The sequence below is a fragment of the Colias eurytheme genome, chromosome 17 (assembly GCF_061535395.1).
Source record: "Colias eurytheme isolate Ceu_HAF_F1 chromosome 17, ilColEury1 Martin Lab GWU primary, whole genome shotgun sequence".
NCBI classification, from domain to species: Eukaryota; Metazoa; Arthropoda; class Insecta; order Lepidoptera; family Pieridae; genus Colias; species Colias eurytheme.
Window position 1 is genome coordinate 5,538,796 of NC_142996.1, and position 21,351 is coordinate 5,560,146.

The following is a 21,351-nucleotide window of genomic DNA, read 5'->3' on the forward strand; positions in this document are numbered from 1 at the left end:
ATCTATGGGTAGGTATATATCAGAATATTAGTGGTGTGCAAATAAATATGTTTTAACAAGCTTATCAGTTTTTTATTCTATTTTCATGAGGTTGAGATTTTTTTGAACTATTATAAACTCTTCGTGGACACAATAACTTTTGATAAGATGGTAAGCTTCTTTTCCCGAGAGGCTTATGGCGTTTGTAGGAAACTGTTACAATAGTAGCGTTTTGTTTGAATTCAATGTTTTTCCTTTTAAATCGTAATGCCGTATTTATCTGCACGGTTTTTGCTTGTATAGTTTTATGAACCATCATATTATTTCAATTGGGTTGGGTTGAAAACAATAATTTAAAATATAGCCTGGTACACACGAATTTTCAAAATCGGCCAAACAGTTGTTAGAATATATTAAGAAGTATGTAGTGTTCTACATTAATATACAGTATTACATATTACATAATTTAGGAAATCCTCCATTAAACTTATTCTAGAAGCAATGAGGAAAAAAGAACTATTGATGACATTTATGTTAAAATCAGTAGTTCTTTTTTCCTACTGATTTTAACATAAATGTTAAAATCATTAGTAACTATATAAATAAGTTTACTTATTACTTATTTCTTATGAAGTTATGCTTGATATGGACTGAAAAAAATAGATAGAAGAAATACTTTTATTTAGGTAGTTTCTTTTCAAGGAAAAATTATACAAAAAGTAAAAAAATGTTATTTTCAGATTCTTTCAAGTTCTCCATAATAATAATTAATATAATCATTTAACAGCAATTTCATCGCCATGAATGTTTATCTTAGAATTCATTTTCTTACGCAAGAGAGATGTAAAGCAAGTGGTAGGTATGATAACAATTTCAAAGGCATTGTATTGCTTTCAGTGCAATATTGCATCAATCTATTATTATTATCGTTATTGTTGATCTACAACACAATGGAAATCGTGATTTTGATACTATTCTAGAGATTTATTTGCAATTATTATAAATAACAAAGATTGAAGATGGCGAAGAGTGAAAATACTCACTTCATTTTGTGTTACATGTTTAAAAGTGCACGTGTAATTAATTAATTATTATATAAAAAAAACACTGCGAAAAAATTGTAAAGTTTATTTTGATTGGAACCATCGTTTACTTATGAAGAAAATAGTGCTTCATATTATAAAAGTTCTGATTTCAATTGAAAGGATAACTGCGCTTAATTAGAAATGTCGATTTATATATATATATCTATATATATATATATATCTTTTCGATATGTGGGTTTTTTTTTAATTAGGATGTAGTTAAATAACGCACTCACATCCTCAGAAGCCCTCTGTCCCTTGTCAGGGTTCGTAATGAATTAAATGTTGGAGTTTGAAAAATTATACTTTCATTTGATTTCATTATGTCAAATGCTTCTTTTGTTTAAAAAGTCGGCTAACCCTTTGTATTTTCATTTGGTCATTTAATTTAAAACCCTGTCTTCAGGATCTATATATTGTTATACTAGAGGTCCGCCCCGGCTTCGCTCGTGGTACATATTATTATTTCCCAATAAAAGGTAGCCTATGTCTTTTCTCGGGTATCAAAATATCTCCATACCAAATTTCATGCAAATTGGTTCAGTAGTTTAGGCGTGATTGAGTAACAGACAGACAGACATAGTTACTTTCGCATTTATAATATTAGAATGGATTATATCACTATACATTTATATATGTATTCATATGCGTAATTAATTCACGTCTATTAATATTTTTAAGAGCAAAAATGTCTTATCTGTTGTCTATTATTCACTTGAATATGATATTTTGGTTTTATGGCAATGAAATGCAAAATAAATATACTTTTTTCTATTTTATTCCATTATGTTATATATACTTTTCACTTGTCTGCTTAATTCCTGAAAGGTAAAGAAAGCTTGAATCGTGATTATTATTTGAAATATGTACTTTTTTCTCATAGTTTTTTTAACCCAACAAATTAACTAAACAGGATCCGAATGACCAATTACTTCATTCACCTTCATTTCACTAGAATAAGTTTAGTGACATTACACTATATACTTTTTCAGTAAAAAGTCGTTAAAATAAAGAATATTCGGCATGTTCTGTGATTTCGTTGTATCCCTAGAGATTTTATGAAATCTCTGATATCCTCAATCCTCATTTCTCTGCAACACAATACATAGACTCGAATTTTTATAGCTATGAACGTGTAAAAAATTGCCTTTCTGGCCTAGAAGTAAATTAGTATTATTTTTTTATAAGTTTGTTTCTCGACAGATTTTTTAGTTTAATATAGAATGCATAGGGTCCTGTATTTTACTTTGAGTATCACTAATTTTCATAATGTTCTTTATTGTGATCATCATTGGCGCCGAAGGGGTCCTAGATATGTACTTAATTTTTAGTTCGATTCCCGGGCATGGTAAGTGAATTTTCAAAAATCTTTAAGTCCAGTTATAATATCTTTTTAAAAATAAAGGAATGGTTCATTTTAGCAAAATTTTCTGTCTTCATTAAGTATATAAATGTGCTTTCCCTCCAGGCCCCACAGAAAAAAAACCCTGTATATATAGATTTTCATCAGATCAATAATCCGGTACATTATCAGTACAGGAAATGGACATGATAATATTTAAAAATGATATGCTCACTGATAAAACATAAATAATTATTTTGTATAGTTCAATAACTAAAAGGGAAGTACGTTTAATAAATATAAAATAAAAGATCAAAGCTTTTGCGAAGTAATTTATTTATCCTTTATTTCGTACAGACTAATGGATTGTGAAAATACATCGGCTCGGTTATTTGTTGTTTCATTTCATCTGAAACAAAGATTATTCTATAGTGCCGTAATTGGTAATACAAAAAAATAAAACCTACATTTATTACGTATAGACTACCTGTTGGCCGCGACTTCGTCCAGATGACTAACAAATACATCTAAATGTTTTTTCTTTAATGTTTTCCCGACTCAATTAAAATACGTAAGTAAAAGAAATAAGATTTAGATACGAATTAACATATTATTTCACCAGATAAAGATTGCATCGAAGCTCATATATTCACACATGCATCTGGAGTTATTTATTTTTGATAGTTTTACAAATATGTCTTGAGATATGATTTCTTTTAAAGTGCTTAAATCCTACTCCGTCGAGTCACTTGACCGAAAAGTGATCACTACAAAGGAAAACTATTATCAAACGAATTATTAATAATAATATCTACATAATATAAGTAATACATTGTTAAGAAGATCCCGTAGAGTTACACGAAGCGTTGGGTGAAAAGACGCAACGTCCAGCATCACAATATGGCAGGAACAAGCCACAGTTGGTATTGATAGCCACGTTGTTTGGAAGGCAGATACTCACCGTGTTACACCCGGAACACGACCAGCCGGGCTAGAATAGATTAAACTTAGCTGAATGAAATGTTAAACTGAAACTCGAAGATTACTTATTAGCATTGGTACTTGAATTATGCATACAGTTATTTTCTGAATCAATTTAATAAAGAGCAGAGCTTTGTTCTTCTCTTTTAAGATTATAACTCCACCGTTTTTATAGTTCTTTTTTACCATATTGATTTTTACAAGCCTCGAGGAAATGACATATAAATTTTCATTTCATTTCATCCATACTAATATTATAAATGCGAAAGTAACTCTGTCTGTCTGTCTGTTACTCAATCACGCCGAAACTACTGAACCAATTTGCATGAAATTTGGTATGGAGATATTTTGATACCCGAGAAAGGACATAGGTTACCTTTTATTGCGAAATATGTACCACGGTCGAAGCCGGGGCGGGCTCTAGTAGTAAATAATTCTTGAAGTATGTATTAATGAAGTCAATAATAATTGTTTTTAGCACCTCTATTTACCTAATATTATAAAAGGGACTTATGTAACACGTATTAGATGAATAGGATATCAATAATAAAAAAGTGTATCAAAAATATTTTTCTTACTTGAGTTGTATAGTTGCAATTGGTGATGCTGGGCATCATTGATAAGGATCTGGCATAACGGGCATGGTTCTCAACTTCTTCGGCGTGTATGAAAAGGGCTGCAAGCTATAATAAATACTAGGATTAGAAAATTCACAAATATGCTTAATAACAATATTCACTCATAGAGGGAAATGTTTTTATTTTTTCCTCTTAACAGTGACCAACATCAATTACCCAAAATAAAGTTATATGTACAGTTATATGGCAGTTTTTGAATATAAATTATGTTAATTACAAAATCAATAAACTTTACATGAATCTAACGGATACAAACTAAACGGTAATAAAAACAAAACATAACATCTATTCAAGAATTTTTACATAAGCTCGATTCGTTTTTGTTTTCTTATTAATATAATTTAATTTAGAATTAAAAATTCCTTACCATAACAGAAAGTACATAGAAGTAGAATCTTCCAGCCATGATGATAGATGGTAGGTAGGAGTTACCAAGTGATAGCTTGATGTGGATTTAGTATGGAGGTCTGATACGATTGATATTATATACCAGAACTTAATAATACGACAATAGAATACATTAAACTTTAGGGATGGGTAAATGTTGTTAAGCACATATTGTATACTAGGTATATATCGTATACTTTGTACACTATATATCGGACGAATCAACTATCAACGATTTATGATATTCGAGTTTTAAAAAATAGTTAAGGTTATGAAATTTTAACATATTTTTCAATACTATATAATATTTTATATACTATAATAATATTTTATATTAATTAATATATACTATAATAATATTTTATATTTGTTTACAAGGATAATAAACCAGATTATGTTATAGCTCTATACAGGGTGTACCAAAAAGTAGTGATGAACGGAAGCTGAGAGGTAGAGGACCTAGAGGGCTATCCGAATCACCCCCATGTATGTTATGCGATTTTTCGTATTTTCGGAGTTATGACGTTTTTTTCAATTTTTCACCTATCGCCGAGTACGTCGTACGAGTGACGTCAATAATTGCGGAAGATGCTTGATTTTTTTTGTGTGCTAAGCTGAAAGATAGGCCAATTCAGTATGGTAACATTTACTATTGTTAGATCTTTTAATGGAATAAAAAAAAGAATTAAATGGCAAGAAAGATAAAATTACCCAGTATGTTCACCACTTCAAGGGCCCGTAAAAAAATAAAATCACATAAAAAAAGTTTTCCATTTGACTTTTAAAAATTTGCTCTATCTACCAGATAGCTACCCTGAAAATTTAATTTTATTATTCAGAAGGCTTCAATCGAAAAATAAAAATCTAAATGTGGTAAGTGCAAAAATTGAATTAACATGATGATCATTAAAACCAATAAATAGGTGTTTAATTACCAGAAATTTTTAAAATAACCCCGCTGTTGCTCAATGCAAGTGCGACATCACCGTAAAAAGTTGTCTTTTAAATGTCTGAATGCCCTTTTATCATTTTTAATGGTTTCTTCTGCTACTATGAATTTCCGGGTTATTTCGTCCAAATTGTGGCATTCTCTCGAGTAGCCGAGGTCTTTTTAGTATTCCCATTGAAACAAATCAATGGGGTTTAGGTCGAGGGACCGTGGAGGCCAGGCTTTAAGGCAGGCGTCACCGGCGCATGCGCAGGCTGCAACGACCAATCCATCTTTCAGAGTATCTTTGCCCTTTAGCCTGGCCTGCACGGTCCCCGGACATAAACCCTATTGATTTTTTTCCGTGGGGATACTACAAAGACGAGAGACTGCCACAATTTGGACGAAATAACCCGGAAATTCATAGTAGCAGAAGAAACCATTAAAAATGATAAAAGGGCATTCAGACATTTAAAAGACAACTTTTTACGGTGATGTCGCACTTGCATTGAGCAACAGCGGGGTTATTTTAAAAATTTCTGGTAATTAAACACCTATTTATTGGTTTTAATGATCATCATGTTAATTCAATTTTTGCACTTACCACATTTAGATTTAAATTTTTCGATTGAAGCCTTCTGAATAATAAAATGGAATTTTCAGGGTAGCTATCTGGTAGATAGAGCAAGTTTTTAAAAGTCAGCTAGAGCAATAAAATCGTCAATATATATTTTGAAAAGAAAATTTTCCCTGAATGACATGAAATATCCTGTTGATGAGCTTTGACAACCCTAGCGGCCGAGTAATAAATCTCATATTATATCAAATTCAATATTTATTGTCTTGCAAAATAATAGTCCGATTGGATGCTTTGATATTATTTTACATTAGAAAGCGTATTTATATTATACATCCAATATATATATTTATTATTATAAAGGAAATCGTGAGAGATAAAGATTCCTCGTTAAGATTTTATTCATCTAAAATAATATTATCACAAAACAATACATAGGTATATATTTATAATTTATAGCAAACTTGTATGTACAATCGTGTTTTTATAAGAACATGATTTAAATTCAGTTTCTTTTAATCAAATACATACTGAAATATAAACGGAAAATATCTTCAATCAACTTTTATTGTTTCGCATTCGATAAATGCAAATATATTATTATAGGTGTAAGGTATGTATTACTTCAGTTGGAAGTCATCAACAATTAATGTAAACGAAATCTCGTTTTCAGTGTTGTTCAGTATAAGAAGATTGCATAGAATCATTTTGAACGCACTAAGAACAACGAAAGAATGCTCTACGCCTAGCTCTAGCCTGTTTACACAAAAAAATTGACATAGTGGGGGGTTAGAAGTAGAACAACGACGTCATTAATAGAATCAGCATTCGTTCGTTTGATCTAGTTCTAACGTCAAGTTGCGAACGGCAGAGGCTACTTCAGCCGTCGCCACATGTCGATGGCTGAAGTAGCCTCACCTTACTTACCGTACCTCTGCCGTTCGCAATTTGCCGTTCGTCTGTTAGAACGCTAAAAGCACCGTTAGGTACAAGATGTTTAATAATAACACATAATAACTGCTGCGACTCTATAATTTTTATTCAAGAAATAGGTAATTTTATTTTTATTCAAATGAAAAGCTGTGTGTGTTTTTTTATTATTATTTTGAATACAAACCCAAATACAAACAATTTATTGTTTCGTAATAGGTAAACAATCCTAATGCTGGAAACATTTCACGTGTTTCCCCCATCTATGTTTCCCTACAAGTTCAAGGAATATTGCCTCATAATTCCATTTGGTATTCAAAAATATTTTAATTTATAACAACATGTTTTGAATACCTACTACAAAAATGTTTCAGTAGCAACATTCAAATTAGATTTTTACGTTTTTTTAGGAACGTGCGTGACAGATTGATAATTTTCTCAACAAACTCTATGGTTCCGTCTAGAAAGGATAAAACGGGACCCTATAACTGCAATTTCACTGTCTTTCTGTCTGACCATCCGTTTGTCATCAGACTGTATCTCATGAACCGCAATAAATGAACAGTTGAATCTTTCAGACATCATGTATTTCTTTTGCATATAATGACAAAAAACTATCTAGATGAAGCAAGGTTGGCTTTAGTTGTCATGGATTCCATTGTGGATGATAAAAATTTGCAGTTGCTTTTTAGCTTATTTATAGGATTATACGGAGCCGCGTTGACTTGCAGTAGACCGATTTTAATTTTTTCCGACTAAATATTTTCACCACTTGCTGCGGTTTATCTGCTTAACGTAAAGCATCGGTATGAACTTTGATTGTGAAAACTTATACCAAAGTGTAATATTATGAGATGATAAAATTATTTTTTATTGTAAAACATTACATCGTTTTAAGCAGTGTTTCATACCACATGACTGTACTTTACAAAATCTCGGGGTTGACATATAATCATCTAACAAGAATGCAACGCCTTATTTTGCATTTACAAAATGTTTTTGACTGAGATCAAATATCATGAAGTCAGAAATTACACGTTTGCGTGGTTGTGTTTTCCCAATCGGTTTTGTGACAGTTTTGTGATGATTAAACTTGTATTTTACAGCTTGCTGTAAACCTGCTACCTGATATTAATTAAAACATCAATATACAATTAGTTTAGACATCAGAGAAATTTCGCTAACGCTATTTTTTCCTTCAATTTTTCGCATGTTACGTATTCAGTTTTCTAATTTTAAATAGAAATACTTAAAAGGTTATTTCGAAAAAGTAGAGTTATTTTTCATTGTAAATGTAAAAATGTTAAGTTACTTAGGTAATAATTTTAAAATAGAAGTGTTGTTAAAATAGTTTAATTAAAGATGCTTTTTAAAAATAAATCACAATAGGCAGAGGTAGAGTAAATTTAGTAAGTAGTTACTAAATTTACTCTACCTCTCTTATTGTAGAATAATAATAATTTTATAAGTAAATATCTACATTAAGTTGAAGTCGAAAATATATTATATAAAGTACTTGGAAAATATTGTACTTAATAGAGTTTAGGATGGATATTATTTAATTAAACGAATACTAAAGTTTCACATAGTTTGAGTTAGGAAGTATTTTATAGATCTGCCAATATGTTAAAGGAGTACATATTATAAAAATTAACTTGGACAGATGTTTTGCTTTAAGTGAAAATCATAGGTAATATTTCTATCAAAAGTAAAACGATAAATAACAGAATAATTATAATTTTATTGAACAACAACAATAAAACATTACAATTTTAGTAACATTTTATAAAATAAATAAATATATTAAACGTCTTACAATCAACTTTAATGTTTTATACAATAATCTTTGGTAATCTAGCGTTACATAATGTATAATTTAGCCCGTAGAGTTGCCTGAGAAGCATTGGGAACCGGCTACGAATGAGCAGCGACCACGGTTACAGTATAGCGTGCATCTACGCAACACACCGACGTTGCTTGAATAACAGGTGAGAGCTTGGTTGCAGCTCGCGCATGATAAACCAGGCTGAAAACATAAAGTAAATAAGTAAATAAAAATCGTAGCCAGTATGTGTGAGTGTGGGTGCGAGTATGGATGTGTGTGTGTCCGAGTATGTGTGTAATACACATAAAATTATATTTTATACATTCTAGGAATATGTTAGAGGGTGCAACTGTGCTGATGGTTCGTCTAACGACACGTAGGCGATCACCATCCATACTAATATTATAAATGCGAAAGTAACTCTGTCTGTCTGTCTGTTACTCAATCACGCCTAAACTACTGAACCAATTTGCATGAAATTTGGTATGGAGATATTTTGATACCCGAGAAAGGACATAGGATAGGTTTTATCCCGAAAATCCTACGGGAACGGGATTTTCTTTGAAAACGCGGGCGAAGCCGCGGGCGGAAACTAGTTACCTATAAACATTGCATTGATAAAAATAAACTATCATTGCGGATTTTAAAAAGTCAGTATCCAAATAAATGTAGGCATTATAAAAAGAAAATTACCGTTGCGGTGTAGTTGCAGGTTGTCAATTGACTTCTACCAAGAGAGAAGAACAGTCGATGGTTTGTATTATTGACTGATGTGTCATTTGAAGCATCATCATCATCTTGTGAGCTTACATCCCTTGTCTGTCTTGAATTACCAAACCCGAAAGGAATAAATTGGCTGAAGTTAAGTCCGAACGGATTGAAACCGAATGGTAGGGAACCAAATGGATTCGAGCCGAAGGGAGATCCAAAAGGGAGGGAGCCAAAAGGAAGGGATCCAAATGGGTTGAAAGGCATTGCTCTGTCGTGCGGGTTTGGCTGCGTTTCATTGGAGTCGTCTGCGAATATCAGGTTTACCGCAAGCTGTAAAATACATGTTTAAACACTTCTATCGTGACAACATAATTACGAAATATTAAACGGTTAAGATTAAGACACAAAGAGCATTAATATATTCTTCGGAGTAAAGAAATTTCTGGAATGAATTTTGAAATTAAATATGTATGTATAGGTTATGCTTGTGCACATATTAGGTTTAAATGAGAATAAAGTGAGTTTAATAACGCAGAGTCATAAAATGAAGACGATATGATGCAATTATGTTAGTTTTCATTTTAATGTTATGACGTACGAGATGTTCCACATTTATTATTTTTCCTTGCTTATCAAATACCTATATATTAATTCTAACAAAGAATAGGTATATTATTAATGTACGCTATCTAGTGATAGCGTAAAAACAGTTTGTTATATCTACATTTTCACGAAAGAAAGAATTTTTTTAAGAAAGTACTGAGAAAACCTTGGAAAACTCACCAGAGCGGTTAAAAAACAAAAATATATATTTCGCAAAGCCATGGCCGTAATTGATGGACTTCTGGCACTCGTTTCTCAATCGGATCTAATTAGCTGTTGTAATTAAACCGTCTTATATACTGACGGGGAAAATAGAAATGGAAATTCTGCAGAACTATTAAGCGTTGTGACAGAACGATGAATAAGTTATATGGATTACGCAAATTACTTAATGCAGGAGCACGACTTTATTAAATTCAAAGTGGAAGATGGTAGAGCTAGTAGACTTATTACAAGGAAATTATTACATGTTAGCGATAGAGCGCGAGGTTTCGTTTGAAAAAATTGTATGTTTGTATTAAATTGTAAAATATTGGCCCTGAAATTTCAAAACTGGATAATTAACATAACAAGAATAAGGAAAATATATGTGTAACTCTATGGACTCTAAATTTTATAAATCAAATGAAGATACACGTATAGAGTGTAATACTATCCAAAAGTATTAAATCACGAATATTCAGATTGTTTTATACGAATTTTTATTCATTTATATCAAACAAGTCTTCTGGCAGTAAAATGAATACGGGAACAAACAAAAATTTGAATATATTTACGAAATACAAATATTGTCACCTGACAACGAACGCAATAGTAGATAAAGTAAAGCAAACAACTTATTGTATCTTCTTACAATTGTTATCAGCAAGGAAACAAGACAATACGACTCGTGAGAACATGTTGGAATGAGAGATTCATACAATAAAATCATTGAACGTCATATACATAATAAAATATATAAACTTACAGATTTTATGAAATAGTATAATGTACTGAAGCATATTATAAAGCGTTTCACATCGGCGATTGCTTATTACTTTTCTAGATTTAGTCGTAGCTATTGTAAATAGATGACGTTATAAAATTGTATATTATGATTATTTTGTGTATCATACTTTTAATTTTATTTGCCTGCAATCATAAAGTACGGTAGATTTAATAACAATATATATTCAAAAAGAAAATGTTCACAAAAACCGACGGACGCTTTCCACGACATATTTTCACTGCATAATTTTTAATGTTATTTATCATCAACTTCTTATAATTTATGTATTCTTTAGTACTTCACTGAATGTATAAATGTAAATCTAAATGTACAAATCACGTGAATTCGTGCAAATTTCATTCATTTATTCGTTTAAATAATTAGTTAAATTGAGCAAAATGTTAGAAGGTTTTTGTTTACATTTGGTAACTGATTGCAGTGGTGGTCAAACTTAAATCATTATTTTTTTTATAGTATAGGTACAGTAGGATTTAAGATAAAATAAATTGACAGTGGATACCTATGTCCTGGACTGCGTGAGGATGAAAATATAAAATCTGTGTAGGTTGAAGATTTAATTATGAGGAAAATAGCATAAACACGATGTATCTTGAGAATACTTGTATCGTATTTAATTGAAAGAACATATTTAACAGAAACATATTAAATGAAATTTTAAATTTACTTGAGTGAATCTTTTAATGTCCAAGGAAGAAATTTTATTGAAGTTCAGCTGTTCGAAATCGTAAACTTGGTATAAACGAAGCTTTTCCTGATAATTTCCGGGCTACCGAGCGTGATATTAAACTGTTTTACGATGCTTTAAACGTAAAATTTAAATACGTTATTGTAAAAATCCAAGTGAAAGTAAATATTTCAAACTTTCCATCCGTGGTTTCAAAACAAGTATCGGAACTATAGTACAAATAGTATAAAAACGAAATAATACCAAAGTATCTTGACATATAGTTAAATACAATTTAAGTGTCGTCTATAGACATCCCAATTTCCTTCACAAGAGTTTACCGCAAATTATTTTCACACATAGACCCTTGTTAAACGCTCAGTGTGACATGGGTCGCAGCTCTTAAGATATCATTGACGTGGCTGTAAGACGGAATTTTCATTAAATCCCAACATACATCCTTACAGAGCATTTGCTCATTCTGTAATTACATTCTTTTCGTTCAAGCTAGCATTCTTCCTCGAATACTACGACAAACAAAAGCGACATTGTTATTATACAGGGTGTCCCACTGTTGGTATACTAAGCTCAAAGGAGGTTATAGTTTTGCATACGCTGAGTACGTAAAAAATAATTAAAAAATTCCAGACGCATTTTTTTTTCAAATAGATGAATTCTTAAAACTCTATGTGTACACCCATAACAAGCGAGCCGCCCAACTTTGCCACCAGCACGTGAGCTATCGTTTAAGATTATGTTTTCATAGATAAAATGCTCATATTAGAGAAGTGGTATATGCCGGCTGCGCGAAGCTAGAGAAGAAAACATGGATTTTCAGGAAAAATTTAGCAAAAAATTTTGGACGTAATTTTTTTAAAAGTATTTTTTACGTGATCAGTGTATGCAAAACTACAAGTTCCTTCGCGCTTAGTATACCAATAGTGGGACACCCTGTATTATGACAATAGCGACGCGACTGACACATTCTAATAGTATAGTGCCCACATTTTTGTAACCTTACACCTTTGATAAAGTCTAGATATTTTGTAGATATTATTATCTAGATTCTAGACACTCCGTAGTGTATCCACATGAATATCCTCTAAGATTATCTCTATTAATTTTATAAAGAATGCTGGTAAATGAAGAGACAATTTCTTGATATAGACTATAGAGGTTGTTAATACAATTGTTGCTCCTGATTTCCATGTTCGATGAGGAATTCCTCAATAATAGACCTGAATTTGGTACTATTATTGGATTATGGTGATAGATTCGCTCTTTGAACCGCAACTTAACCCTTTCAGCCCGGGCGTGAAGTTAGGCATAAAATGACTTGAGTGAATTAATTTGTAACTTGTGTGTTGTGTTGTAATAAAGGATAGGTAAAAGTAAAAATAAATATTGAATTATGGATAAGTTTATTACACAAATTGATATCAAAACTGATTAAAGCAAAATCGATATAAAGGCCAATAATTTTAGAAATTACCGATCATTTTTCATAAACATCTTAGGCGCAGCCAACGCTCGGAAGAGCAGAACATATTCCATTATTGCAGTATGGTCTCATGGGATCACGGCACATCTTCAGAAGACCACCAACGGGCTTGCAGATGAGACGAGTGTTACAATCGTGGCAGGATATCTTCGGATCTGTTGTTATATCGCATGTGGTCCAATTTGTGGGGTTTTGTAAGGCTTCTGACTCCATAAATGTGCTTCGTGGACCTTGAATTTGATGAGGTCCTCCTTGATCGATGTGTGCGCCTCCTTGGACAACCTGGCAGTTGGCAGTCACTAATGCTGCTAGCTATAAGAAATTCGTAAATTCAAAGTAAAGAATAAAACGTAGTCGTTCAACGAACAAAAAAGAAACAATTTTTTCCTGTTCGTTACGATACTATATTACTACTACCTATAATAATTAATTAATGGCGATTTGAATATACAATATATTATATATTATATTATATATATACAATATTTTTCTACATTTGTGCAGATATTATGAAAAAGTACGTTCTTGCGTAGTAGGTACATAGTAACTCAATGGTTCTCATGGTTGAAATATAACATTTTTTGTGAAGATGAAGTTTTAAGGTTAATGAACAGTTTAATAAGATTTTCAATAATTATAGCGATCGAAATGAGTTATTAGGAAAAAATAAAATAAATACATATAAAATAACTTTACCACAAAGAGCACAACACTATTATAAACGGCCATGTTTCTCACTTCAATGTACTCGTAGTTTATTGTACGTTACTAGAAAGTAATTTCACCGCTTTTATGCAAGTTTCATTTATCTAAGCAAATATCGGCGGGCGGAAAACATAAACACTGTATTTTCCAATACATCTTGATGGTTTTCCTATATTGTACGAGTCAATAGCAATGTTTGTTGTTTTGTAGGTTTCTCCGACACATGTGTTTACGTTTTGTTAGAACTGCGTATCATATCAATGAAAACAATGCTATAATTTGATTTGAGCTTAACGTTGACTACGTTATTAATGAGAAAATTTTTCTTCTTTTTAATGGTGATAAATTTTCGTAATAATTAAAGAAACGACTTGACGTATTACATTATTATCACCTATATTCCTAACGAGTAACGTTATAAAATAAATTATGATGAATTTCTCTATTAGCTCTATTAGTTTTGTTATATATATCTTGCTAGTGTTTTTCGAAAATATGACTTCCCCAGCCTACGACGTAGCAAATACAGGCTTATCATATTTATTCTTTTTTACGTCATATAGTAGAACATGTGGTAGGTATGTATGTATGTATGTTTACTTTTTTTGTCCAAAGCTGATAAACTACGCACTATCATAATTTGGCAAATAGTTTCATACGGTAGTCATTGGTCAAAGATAATTTGAATTTGGAATTTTTTGTGTTATTTATTTATCTACAAATAAAATATATTTGTTATTTTGATATCGTGCAATTATTTTACAAAAATTTAATATGAAACATCAACGAACACGAAATAAACGAATCGTTCGTTTGACATACAAAAATTTAATCACTCAGAGCTCACATATCCGATAATTCATCAATATTTGATCAGCGTAATTAATCCTGCCAGTAACGACATTCGAATTCCATTGTTCTTGACCGACTTCAAAAAAAGGTAGAAGTTTCATTTTGACCCAATTTTTTTGGGTTTGTTACTTCAGAACTTTTTTTTTATTGCAGCGAATAGTGCGGTTGACCACAATTTGGCCTGATGGTACTTCAGAACTTACGACTGATTGAACTGATTTTGATATTTCTTTTTTTGGTCAAGAAATTTCGATAAGTTCTGACAATTTCAAGGAGCTTCTTAGTTTTTTGTTAAAAAGGATTATTTGTTATGGATTTTTGTTCATATTAAAAATGTTCTTCAATATATCATACGCACTATTATTATTTGATAAAGGTCAGAATATTTAACAAGCTTGTCGTTTTTTTTTTTATTTGCGTTGTTCGCAAGTCCTTGGAATAATGGACTATCCATATTCTATTAGCCGTTTCAGCATAAAAGGGGTAAATATTCAAACATGAACCTTTTTATATATTATAACTTTATACTAGCGTTCGACTATGGTTTCGTTCGCAACTGAAATATTACTGAAATTATTATAATGTATGTAAGCTATCCACTAAAACCTTGATTTTAAAATGGTCTTAGATATATTTCAAATAATTTATTGAAAAATATTATAAACTCCACCATATATTAAATACTAGCGGTCCGCCCTGGCTTCGCCCGTGGTACATATATTTACGTTTTCCGGGATAAAATATAGCCTACACGGATTCGGAAGAATCCCTCTAAGTAATGGTAAAAGAAATTTTGAAATCGGACCAGTAGTTTATGAGCCTATTCATTACAATCAAACAAACAAAGTTTTCCTCTTTATAATACATTATTAACAATGTATTAGTGTATATCTACATAAATATAAAGCACAATATAACAAAACTATTACTGGTAAATTTGTAGGTAAATTAAAACAAAGCGGATGCCTTTCATTAGCTTTATTAGTTGTATGTATAACAATAAATAATATTACAAAAGTATATTTAACATTTTACTATGACGAAAATAAGTGTAACGATTCATTCACATCACTGGATTGATAACTGTACAACGTAAATGTTGGCAGTTAGTCTCATAAGCATTAGTCTTTTAAGCATTGACTACAGGTATGGGTGTAGAAGGAGCGCATTCAGCAGTGGGTGTAGCTGAGCATTCACCAAGGTTGCAATACGGCAGTGTTGGGTCAGTGCAGCTACGCTGTAGGCCTCCAATCTTGGTGCAGATGAGACGAGTGTTGCAGTCCAGGCAAGAGGGGCCGACCGTGGTGCACGGGGTCCACTGTGGGAACCAAGGCGATGCGGCTAGCCATGGTGGGATCCATGGGTTCACACCGCCCGCACCCGGCCAGGCGGCAGCGGGCTGAGCGGGAATTGCCACCGCTACGGCAATCTGAAACATAATTACTGATTAATAAAGTTCATTTTCATTTAGATTGGCTTATGAATATGATGTTTGGTTTCGATATTCATTTGCTAATTATCACTTAAATGATGATGTTTTTATGATATTTACTCACCAGGAGAGAAAGAACTAAAACAATCTTGGAAGCCATTGTTTTTTATCGTTTATATCGTTCGCTTGGTTATCACAGTTAATAATTCAATTGAATAATGATATAATTTCACCTGTACCGTCTTTTATACCCCACATTATTTATAATAGGATTAAAGTGAACAACGAAAATAGATAGGCAACGGTTTTCCCAATGGAAACGAATATTATTCGCAACAGATAACAAAGTTTGTCTAGAAAGGTAAATGTTAAGACTTTAATATCAAGTTGTTTATTTATGAGGGGTCCTTCGATAGTGTATGGTTTGCTAATATTTATTTTTCAGAGATGATAGCATTTTTTCCACGTTTATTAAATCGATAAAATATGCACGCAGTTATTTGGATGAATGACAATTAAAAATTGTATAAAAGAATCAAAGTTCACAGCAAATATAAAGTTCACAGCGTTCATTTCATTCAAAAGAACATTATTTGAATGGTGTTTTAACGGACATGCTGGTCCATATTTAAGCCTGACTGAATTTTAGTACCGACATTCAGAACTGAATGTATCAGTTAGCTGTTAATATGGACCTTTATGAAAATATTTTTTACATCCCATACGATTTTTAAGATATTTATTCATATATTTATATATCCCTGTATATATAATTAAACGTTTAACAGTCACGCTGAATAATGCTGAAATAACAGGTTTATTTCATAGAGATAAATTCTTAATGTTTGGAAAGTAAGCAGCGGTTGTTACGGTGTTTGTAATTAAACTCTTCCGATATGGCTCTACGCCGTCTACGGCCTCCTTGGTAGTTGGTACAGTGGTGAGCATTGAGCGTAGAACTGAAGGGTTCTAAGGGTTGAAGGGTTCAATTCCCGGTGGGGATGAAGAAACAATGTGTCCTTGTAGTGTACTTGCATAATGCATCTGCCCCTTACCCCACTTGGGGTCACGGGACTTAAAAAGGAAATGGCTCTATATTTGTAAAAGTAAGGCAGAAAAAACTTTGCCGGGATAGCAAGTAAATATAAATATCTATCAATTTGTAATACAAATCCCTGATAGAAATTTTGTATATGTAGCCAATTAAGATTAAATAAAAATCTGATTATACATGGATTATACTAGCGCAGAATGCCGAGTAGACCGAAAGCTGGCGTAAAACATCTTCGTATAAAGTTATGTCTAATTAAAAACAGGTACTTTCTTTATATATTGTTTACGTAATATATAAAAAGCTTTTTTATTTTTAAGAAATACATGAGTCAGTTCAATTTTAATAATTCTTATTTAATATTACAAAAATTATCTCTATGTATTTCAATATTTTATATAGGCTAAGCAAGGTTCCCAATAAAGAATTCAATCCTATTCAATTAATAATATCATTACAGTAATGATATTTGCGCGTAAATTGTTTAATTACAGCCTTTTGTAATCTTGTTTACGCAGCGTTTATTTGTTTTGAATATCAACACATTTTCATTAGGATTTCCCAGAACAACAGTAGTTTTTTCAGTATAATAAATTGTAATGACGATCATTGACTTCTGAATGAATATTCTAGTATAAATGACTTTTCTGTGAACAAAGTAATTGATTTTGTTGTTTTTATTTGTGACTAGCTTTCCGCCCACGGCTTCGCCCGCTTTGTCTAAAACATAATAAATTATATATGTACTAAAACCTTGCTCTTGAATCACTCTATCTATTAAAAAAAACTGCATCAAAATCCGTTGCGTAGTTTTAAAGATTTAAGCATACATAGGGACATAGGGACAGAGAAAGCAACTTTGTTTTATACTATGTTGTGATGATAGTGTTAGTAGTAGTAGTTAGTACCTACTAATTGTTTAAAACAAATTTATTAATATTCGCTGATACACAAAATTGGTATTAATTATGGGAACTATATTTTCTATCACCAAAATTTATATTTGTCATCAAGTTGTATCACCTAATAAATAGATCTATCACCACGAAATATTTTCGTTCTCAGATAAACAAAAATTGTTCCCAGGTATGAATTATCAAATTAATGTTAATATATGTGTAAAATAAGAGATCGATAACCAATAAAATTATATTGCATTACATGAATATAAACTTCGTTCTTATAATAACAGTTTTGTTACTTAAATAATAGCTCTGTGCAGCAGAATGGTAGATCTGTCACCAAATAAATCGATTATCGATCCCTGACTGCGACTCCTTTTTATTTGATATTTTGTCACCAATACAGTAGTAACATTTTATTTCGTTCAGATATTAAATTAATAGTATTCGTTACCAATTTAATACATCAATTTATAATTTTAATGAAAAAATGATCAAAGGGGCGGAGACAAATTGGCACGCTTTAAAAATTGACCAATGATGACCAAATGATTATTCAGTGGTTATTATTTTTAAGAATAAATATTGATTATTTTAACTTTAATTAAGTGTTTTATCTACTATTCTTCTGGCCATAAGCCAGCTATTTTAAACCAGCGCTGATTGTTCAGTGGTAATAGGCTATTTGACAAGGTTTTGAAAACTGTCTTAAATTATTAAGATACGTTTATAGAGCACACAAAACACATGTTTCTTAATTTTTTGTAGTTATTCATTGAGAAAATGGAAAATGAAAACATGATATTCAAATATGCCGCCAAAACACAATTTTGAAGAACATGGCGTCTCGCGACCATGGTGACGTCACAGCGGCGTAAACATCAACTTGCTCCTAGTACTTATTGTTCGTTTTTGTTTTAATTATAGTATAATTAAGTTAATCTGTTTAAAAACCAGAAAATGAATTCTTATAGGTGGTGTGTAGTGCCTGGATGCAGAAATACAACTATTAAAACCCCTGACAAACTATTTATATGTGCTCCAAAAGATATAAAAATGCGTAGAAAGTGTCAGTTAGCTCGCTGAAATCCAAGTGATATTAGATATACATATTATATCAATTAAAACAGTTATATTTTTTTGTGAAGACCACTTCGATGAAAGTATGGTGTTGAATACCTAGTAGGCAGTTTATTTTATTTGCAATACATAGTATAAATCGTCTCATTACTTAGGTACCTGCTTGAGGTAAGATAATGATATATTATATAAATTGATGATGACGTGTTTGTATTGATATTGAAAATAATCAATACAAACACGTCAATTTTGATCCTATAAACTGGATGGCTGAAATGGAAAACAAAGGGCATAACCTAAAAAATGTATACTTCATAATTATTGTGCTATTGTGATTCATGTTTGTAGGTACATTTAACTAAAAAGGTAATGAATGACGATTTAAATATTAACTTACGTAGCTGTTTTCACATTTCTCAATTCAGGAGCGTAAAAATCTGGGTTGTTTTTAAAGAACATGCCAACCATTATAGCGTTCACTTTAGGTAGATTTCTACTATCTGCTTTTTCGAAATTAGGTTCCATGACAAACAAAAATAACACATAAAGATCAAAACTGATTACAGACACCTTGAATCACAAGAAATAAGTTATACAAGAAACAAAACCAAAAGCGAAATTTAGCAACGACGTGAGTAAACGTTGGGATCACTTGTTATTTACGCAGCTGTGACGTCATGGCAGATGCAGCCAATCATGGATGTTTTCGGTCACGTGGTAATTTTAAAATATATGATGTTTTTTCTCGACGATTTATAAATAAATAAGTTATTATTTATATCATTTATTAATTTAAATCGCTTCAAAATCCTTATATATATATGGATTACACAAAAAAGTAATTTATTTTTTATACTGTCAAATAGCCTATTATTTTAAACAATAAATATTGATTATTTTGACTTTAATTGTTTTATTTACTACTCTGCTAAAATTTTTATTTAAATATAATTTATACTACCAGTGGAAATTTAGAACCTTGGGAGTCTAGTTAAGTAGCAGAATCTTTTGGTTGAAACGATGATGACAACCCTAATTTTTTATTTGAACTTAATGCAATTTTCTAGTAACATAATATGATTTATTGGTGATCTCTTTAAATTAGTTTGCTTAAATACTTATTAGGACACACCTATTATAATACATACAAAAACATTTATTTGGTACTAGACCTTATATCTCAGGATTTTAGGTGATTTATTGTGGAACTGATTTTGCATTGTTTGGTGACTACATTTTGGTGACAGATCTTCTATTTTGAGTACAAACCCTATTATTTAAGAAACACAAAACTAATTAAATTGGTGATAGCTTAAATGATACCCATTAATTATGAGTTTAATAGCTATAAATGCACCATAAAACGATTGCGCCTAAAGAAAACGAAAGAGCAAAACATATTTGGTTGGGCATGAGCAAAGCGCTGTTTATGACATAATATAGGAAGACGTTATGATATCAATTTATTTATTCATCTTTATTGCCAAGCAAATCAACCATATGCAAAAATGATTACTACAAAATCATATTAAAAAGCATAGCAGCTTCAAAATTTAAAAAAGTAAGAATCTAACTAGTAGTAGAGCATCGCGATGTTTAAATTGGTTAGCAGCTAGTTTACTTTAGAAACTAAATTGTAGGTACAATTCGACTATCAAAATACAAACAATGTAGTTAGCGAAGACGCTCGAATTTAACTGATACCAATTCTGTGAACTACTTGAATACGCAACCCTTTAGTACCTACTACTTATAAGTAGATGTAGAAGTGAAATTTTTAAAAATTATTCTTTTCTCACTATTCTCATTGAACTTTAGATTATTTAGAAATGTTTGACCCAGCGAACTTTGTATTGCCTTGGAAATAAAAATTGACTGTTACCATGGCAACTATTGTTATTATAATAAACGCCTTCAATTGTTTTTATTTTGGTTGTCTTTAATTAATTAATTATGTTATTACCATGTTTTTTTTCTCAAAAGTTTTTACAGATGCTTATACGTTACGTTATAGATATATGCATCTAATCAAATGCTATAAATAATGAATCTTGAAAACGGGTGCAACCATGCTTTAGTTCGAATATTGTAACTACCAACCAAGAACTACTAAATATATTAATCATTGTTTTTGATCAATGGTTCTTATCACTTGCACACGTGATTACT

The 21,351-nt window shown here is 31.2% G+C and overlaps 3 protein-coding genes and 1 long non-coding RNA gene across 4 annotated transcripts; all 4 read right to left on the bottom strand.

Annotated features, from left to right (window-relative positions):
- Window positions 1–2,723: 2,723 nt before the first annotated feature.
- On the bottom strand, window positions 2,724–4,503 carry LOC149901243 (uncharacterized). The gene is made up of 4 exons (XR_016457700.1): window positions 4,393–4,503; window positions 3,966–4,070; window positions 3,238–3,397; window positions 2,724–2,815 (listed from the first exon to the last, which is right to left on the bottom strand). It is a non-coding gene; the product is annotated as an uncharacterized LOC149901243 (long non-coding RNA).
- A 4,065-nt stretch (window positions 4,504–8,568) lies between these two features.
- LOC149901244 (uncharacterized) lies at window positions 8,569–10,276 on the bottom strand. The gene is made up of 3 exons (XM_090111885.1): window positions 10,167–10,276; window positions 9,366–9,713; window positions 8,569–8,873 (listed from the first exon to the last, which is right to left on the bottom strand). Exons 1-3 carry the CDS (start codon window positions 10,206–10,208, stop codon window positions 8,724–8,726), a joined length of 540 nt encoding a protein of 179 aa, XP_089968011.1. The 5' UTR covers window positions 10,209–10,276; the 3' UTR covers window positions 8,569–8,723.
- A 2,805-nt stretch (window positions 10,277–13,081) lies between these two features.
- On the bottom strand, window positions 13,082–13,914 carry LOC149901245 (uncharacterized). Its single transcript, XM_090112033.1, has 2 exons — window positions 13,857–13,914; window positions 13,082–13,472 (listed from the first exon to the last, which is right to left on the bottom strand). The coding sequence occupies exons 1-2, from the start codon at window positions 13,887–13,889 to the stop codon at window positions 13,173–13,175; spliced, it is 333 nt and encodes a 110-aa protein (XP_089968159.1). The 5' UTR covers window positions 13,890–13,914; the 3' UTR covers window positions 13,082–13,172.
- A 1,766-nt stretch (window positions 13,915–15,680) lies between these two features.
- On the bottom strand, window positions 15,681–16,381 carry LOC149901246 (uncharacterized). The gene is made up of 2 exons (XM_090111914.1): window positions 16,274–16,381; window positions 15,681–16,146 (listed from the first exon to the last, which is right to left on the bottom strand). The coding sequence occupies exons 1-2, from the start codon at window positions 16,307–16,309 to the stop codon at window positions 15,847–15,849; spliced, it is 336 nt and encodes a 111-aa protein (XP_089968040.1). The 5' UTR covers window positions 16,310–16,381; the 3' UTR covers window positions 15,681–15,846.
- Window positions 16,382–21,351: the final 4,970 nt, after the last annotated feature.

Coding starts and splice junctions, on each gene's coding strand:
- LOC149901244 (XM_090111885.1), bottom strand. CDS start 10,208: ATGGCTTTGCGAAATATATATTTTTGTTTTTTAACCGCTCTG. Junction 9,714..10,166: donor TTTGTTTTTTAACCGCTCTG/GTGAGTTTTCCA, acceptor TGTATTTTACAG/CTTGCGGTAAACCTGATATT. Junction 8,874..9,365: donor CCTGCAACTACACCGCAACG/GTAATTTTCTTT, acceptor TTATGTTTTCAG/CCTGGTTTATCATGCGCGAG.
- LOC149901245 (XM_090112033.1), bottom strand. CDS start 13,889: ATGGCCGTTTATAATAGTGTTGTGCTCTTTGTG. Junction 13,473..13,856: donor ATAGTGTTGTGCTCTTTGTG/GTAAAGTTATTT, acceptor AATTTCTTATAG/CTAGCAGCATTAGTGACTGC.
- LOC149901246 (XM_090111914.1), bottom strand. CDS start 16,309: ATGGCTTCCAAGATTGTTTTAGTTCTTTCTCTCCTG. Junction 16,147..16,273: donor TTTTAGTTCTTTCTCTCCTG/GTGAGTAAATAT, acceptor ATTATGTTTCAG/ATTGCCGTAGCGGTGGCAAT.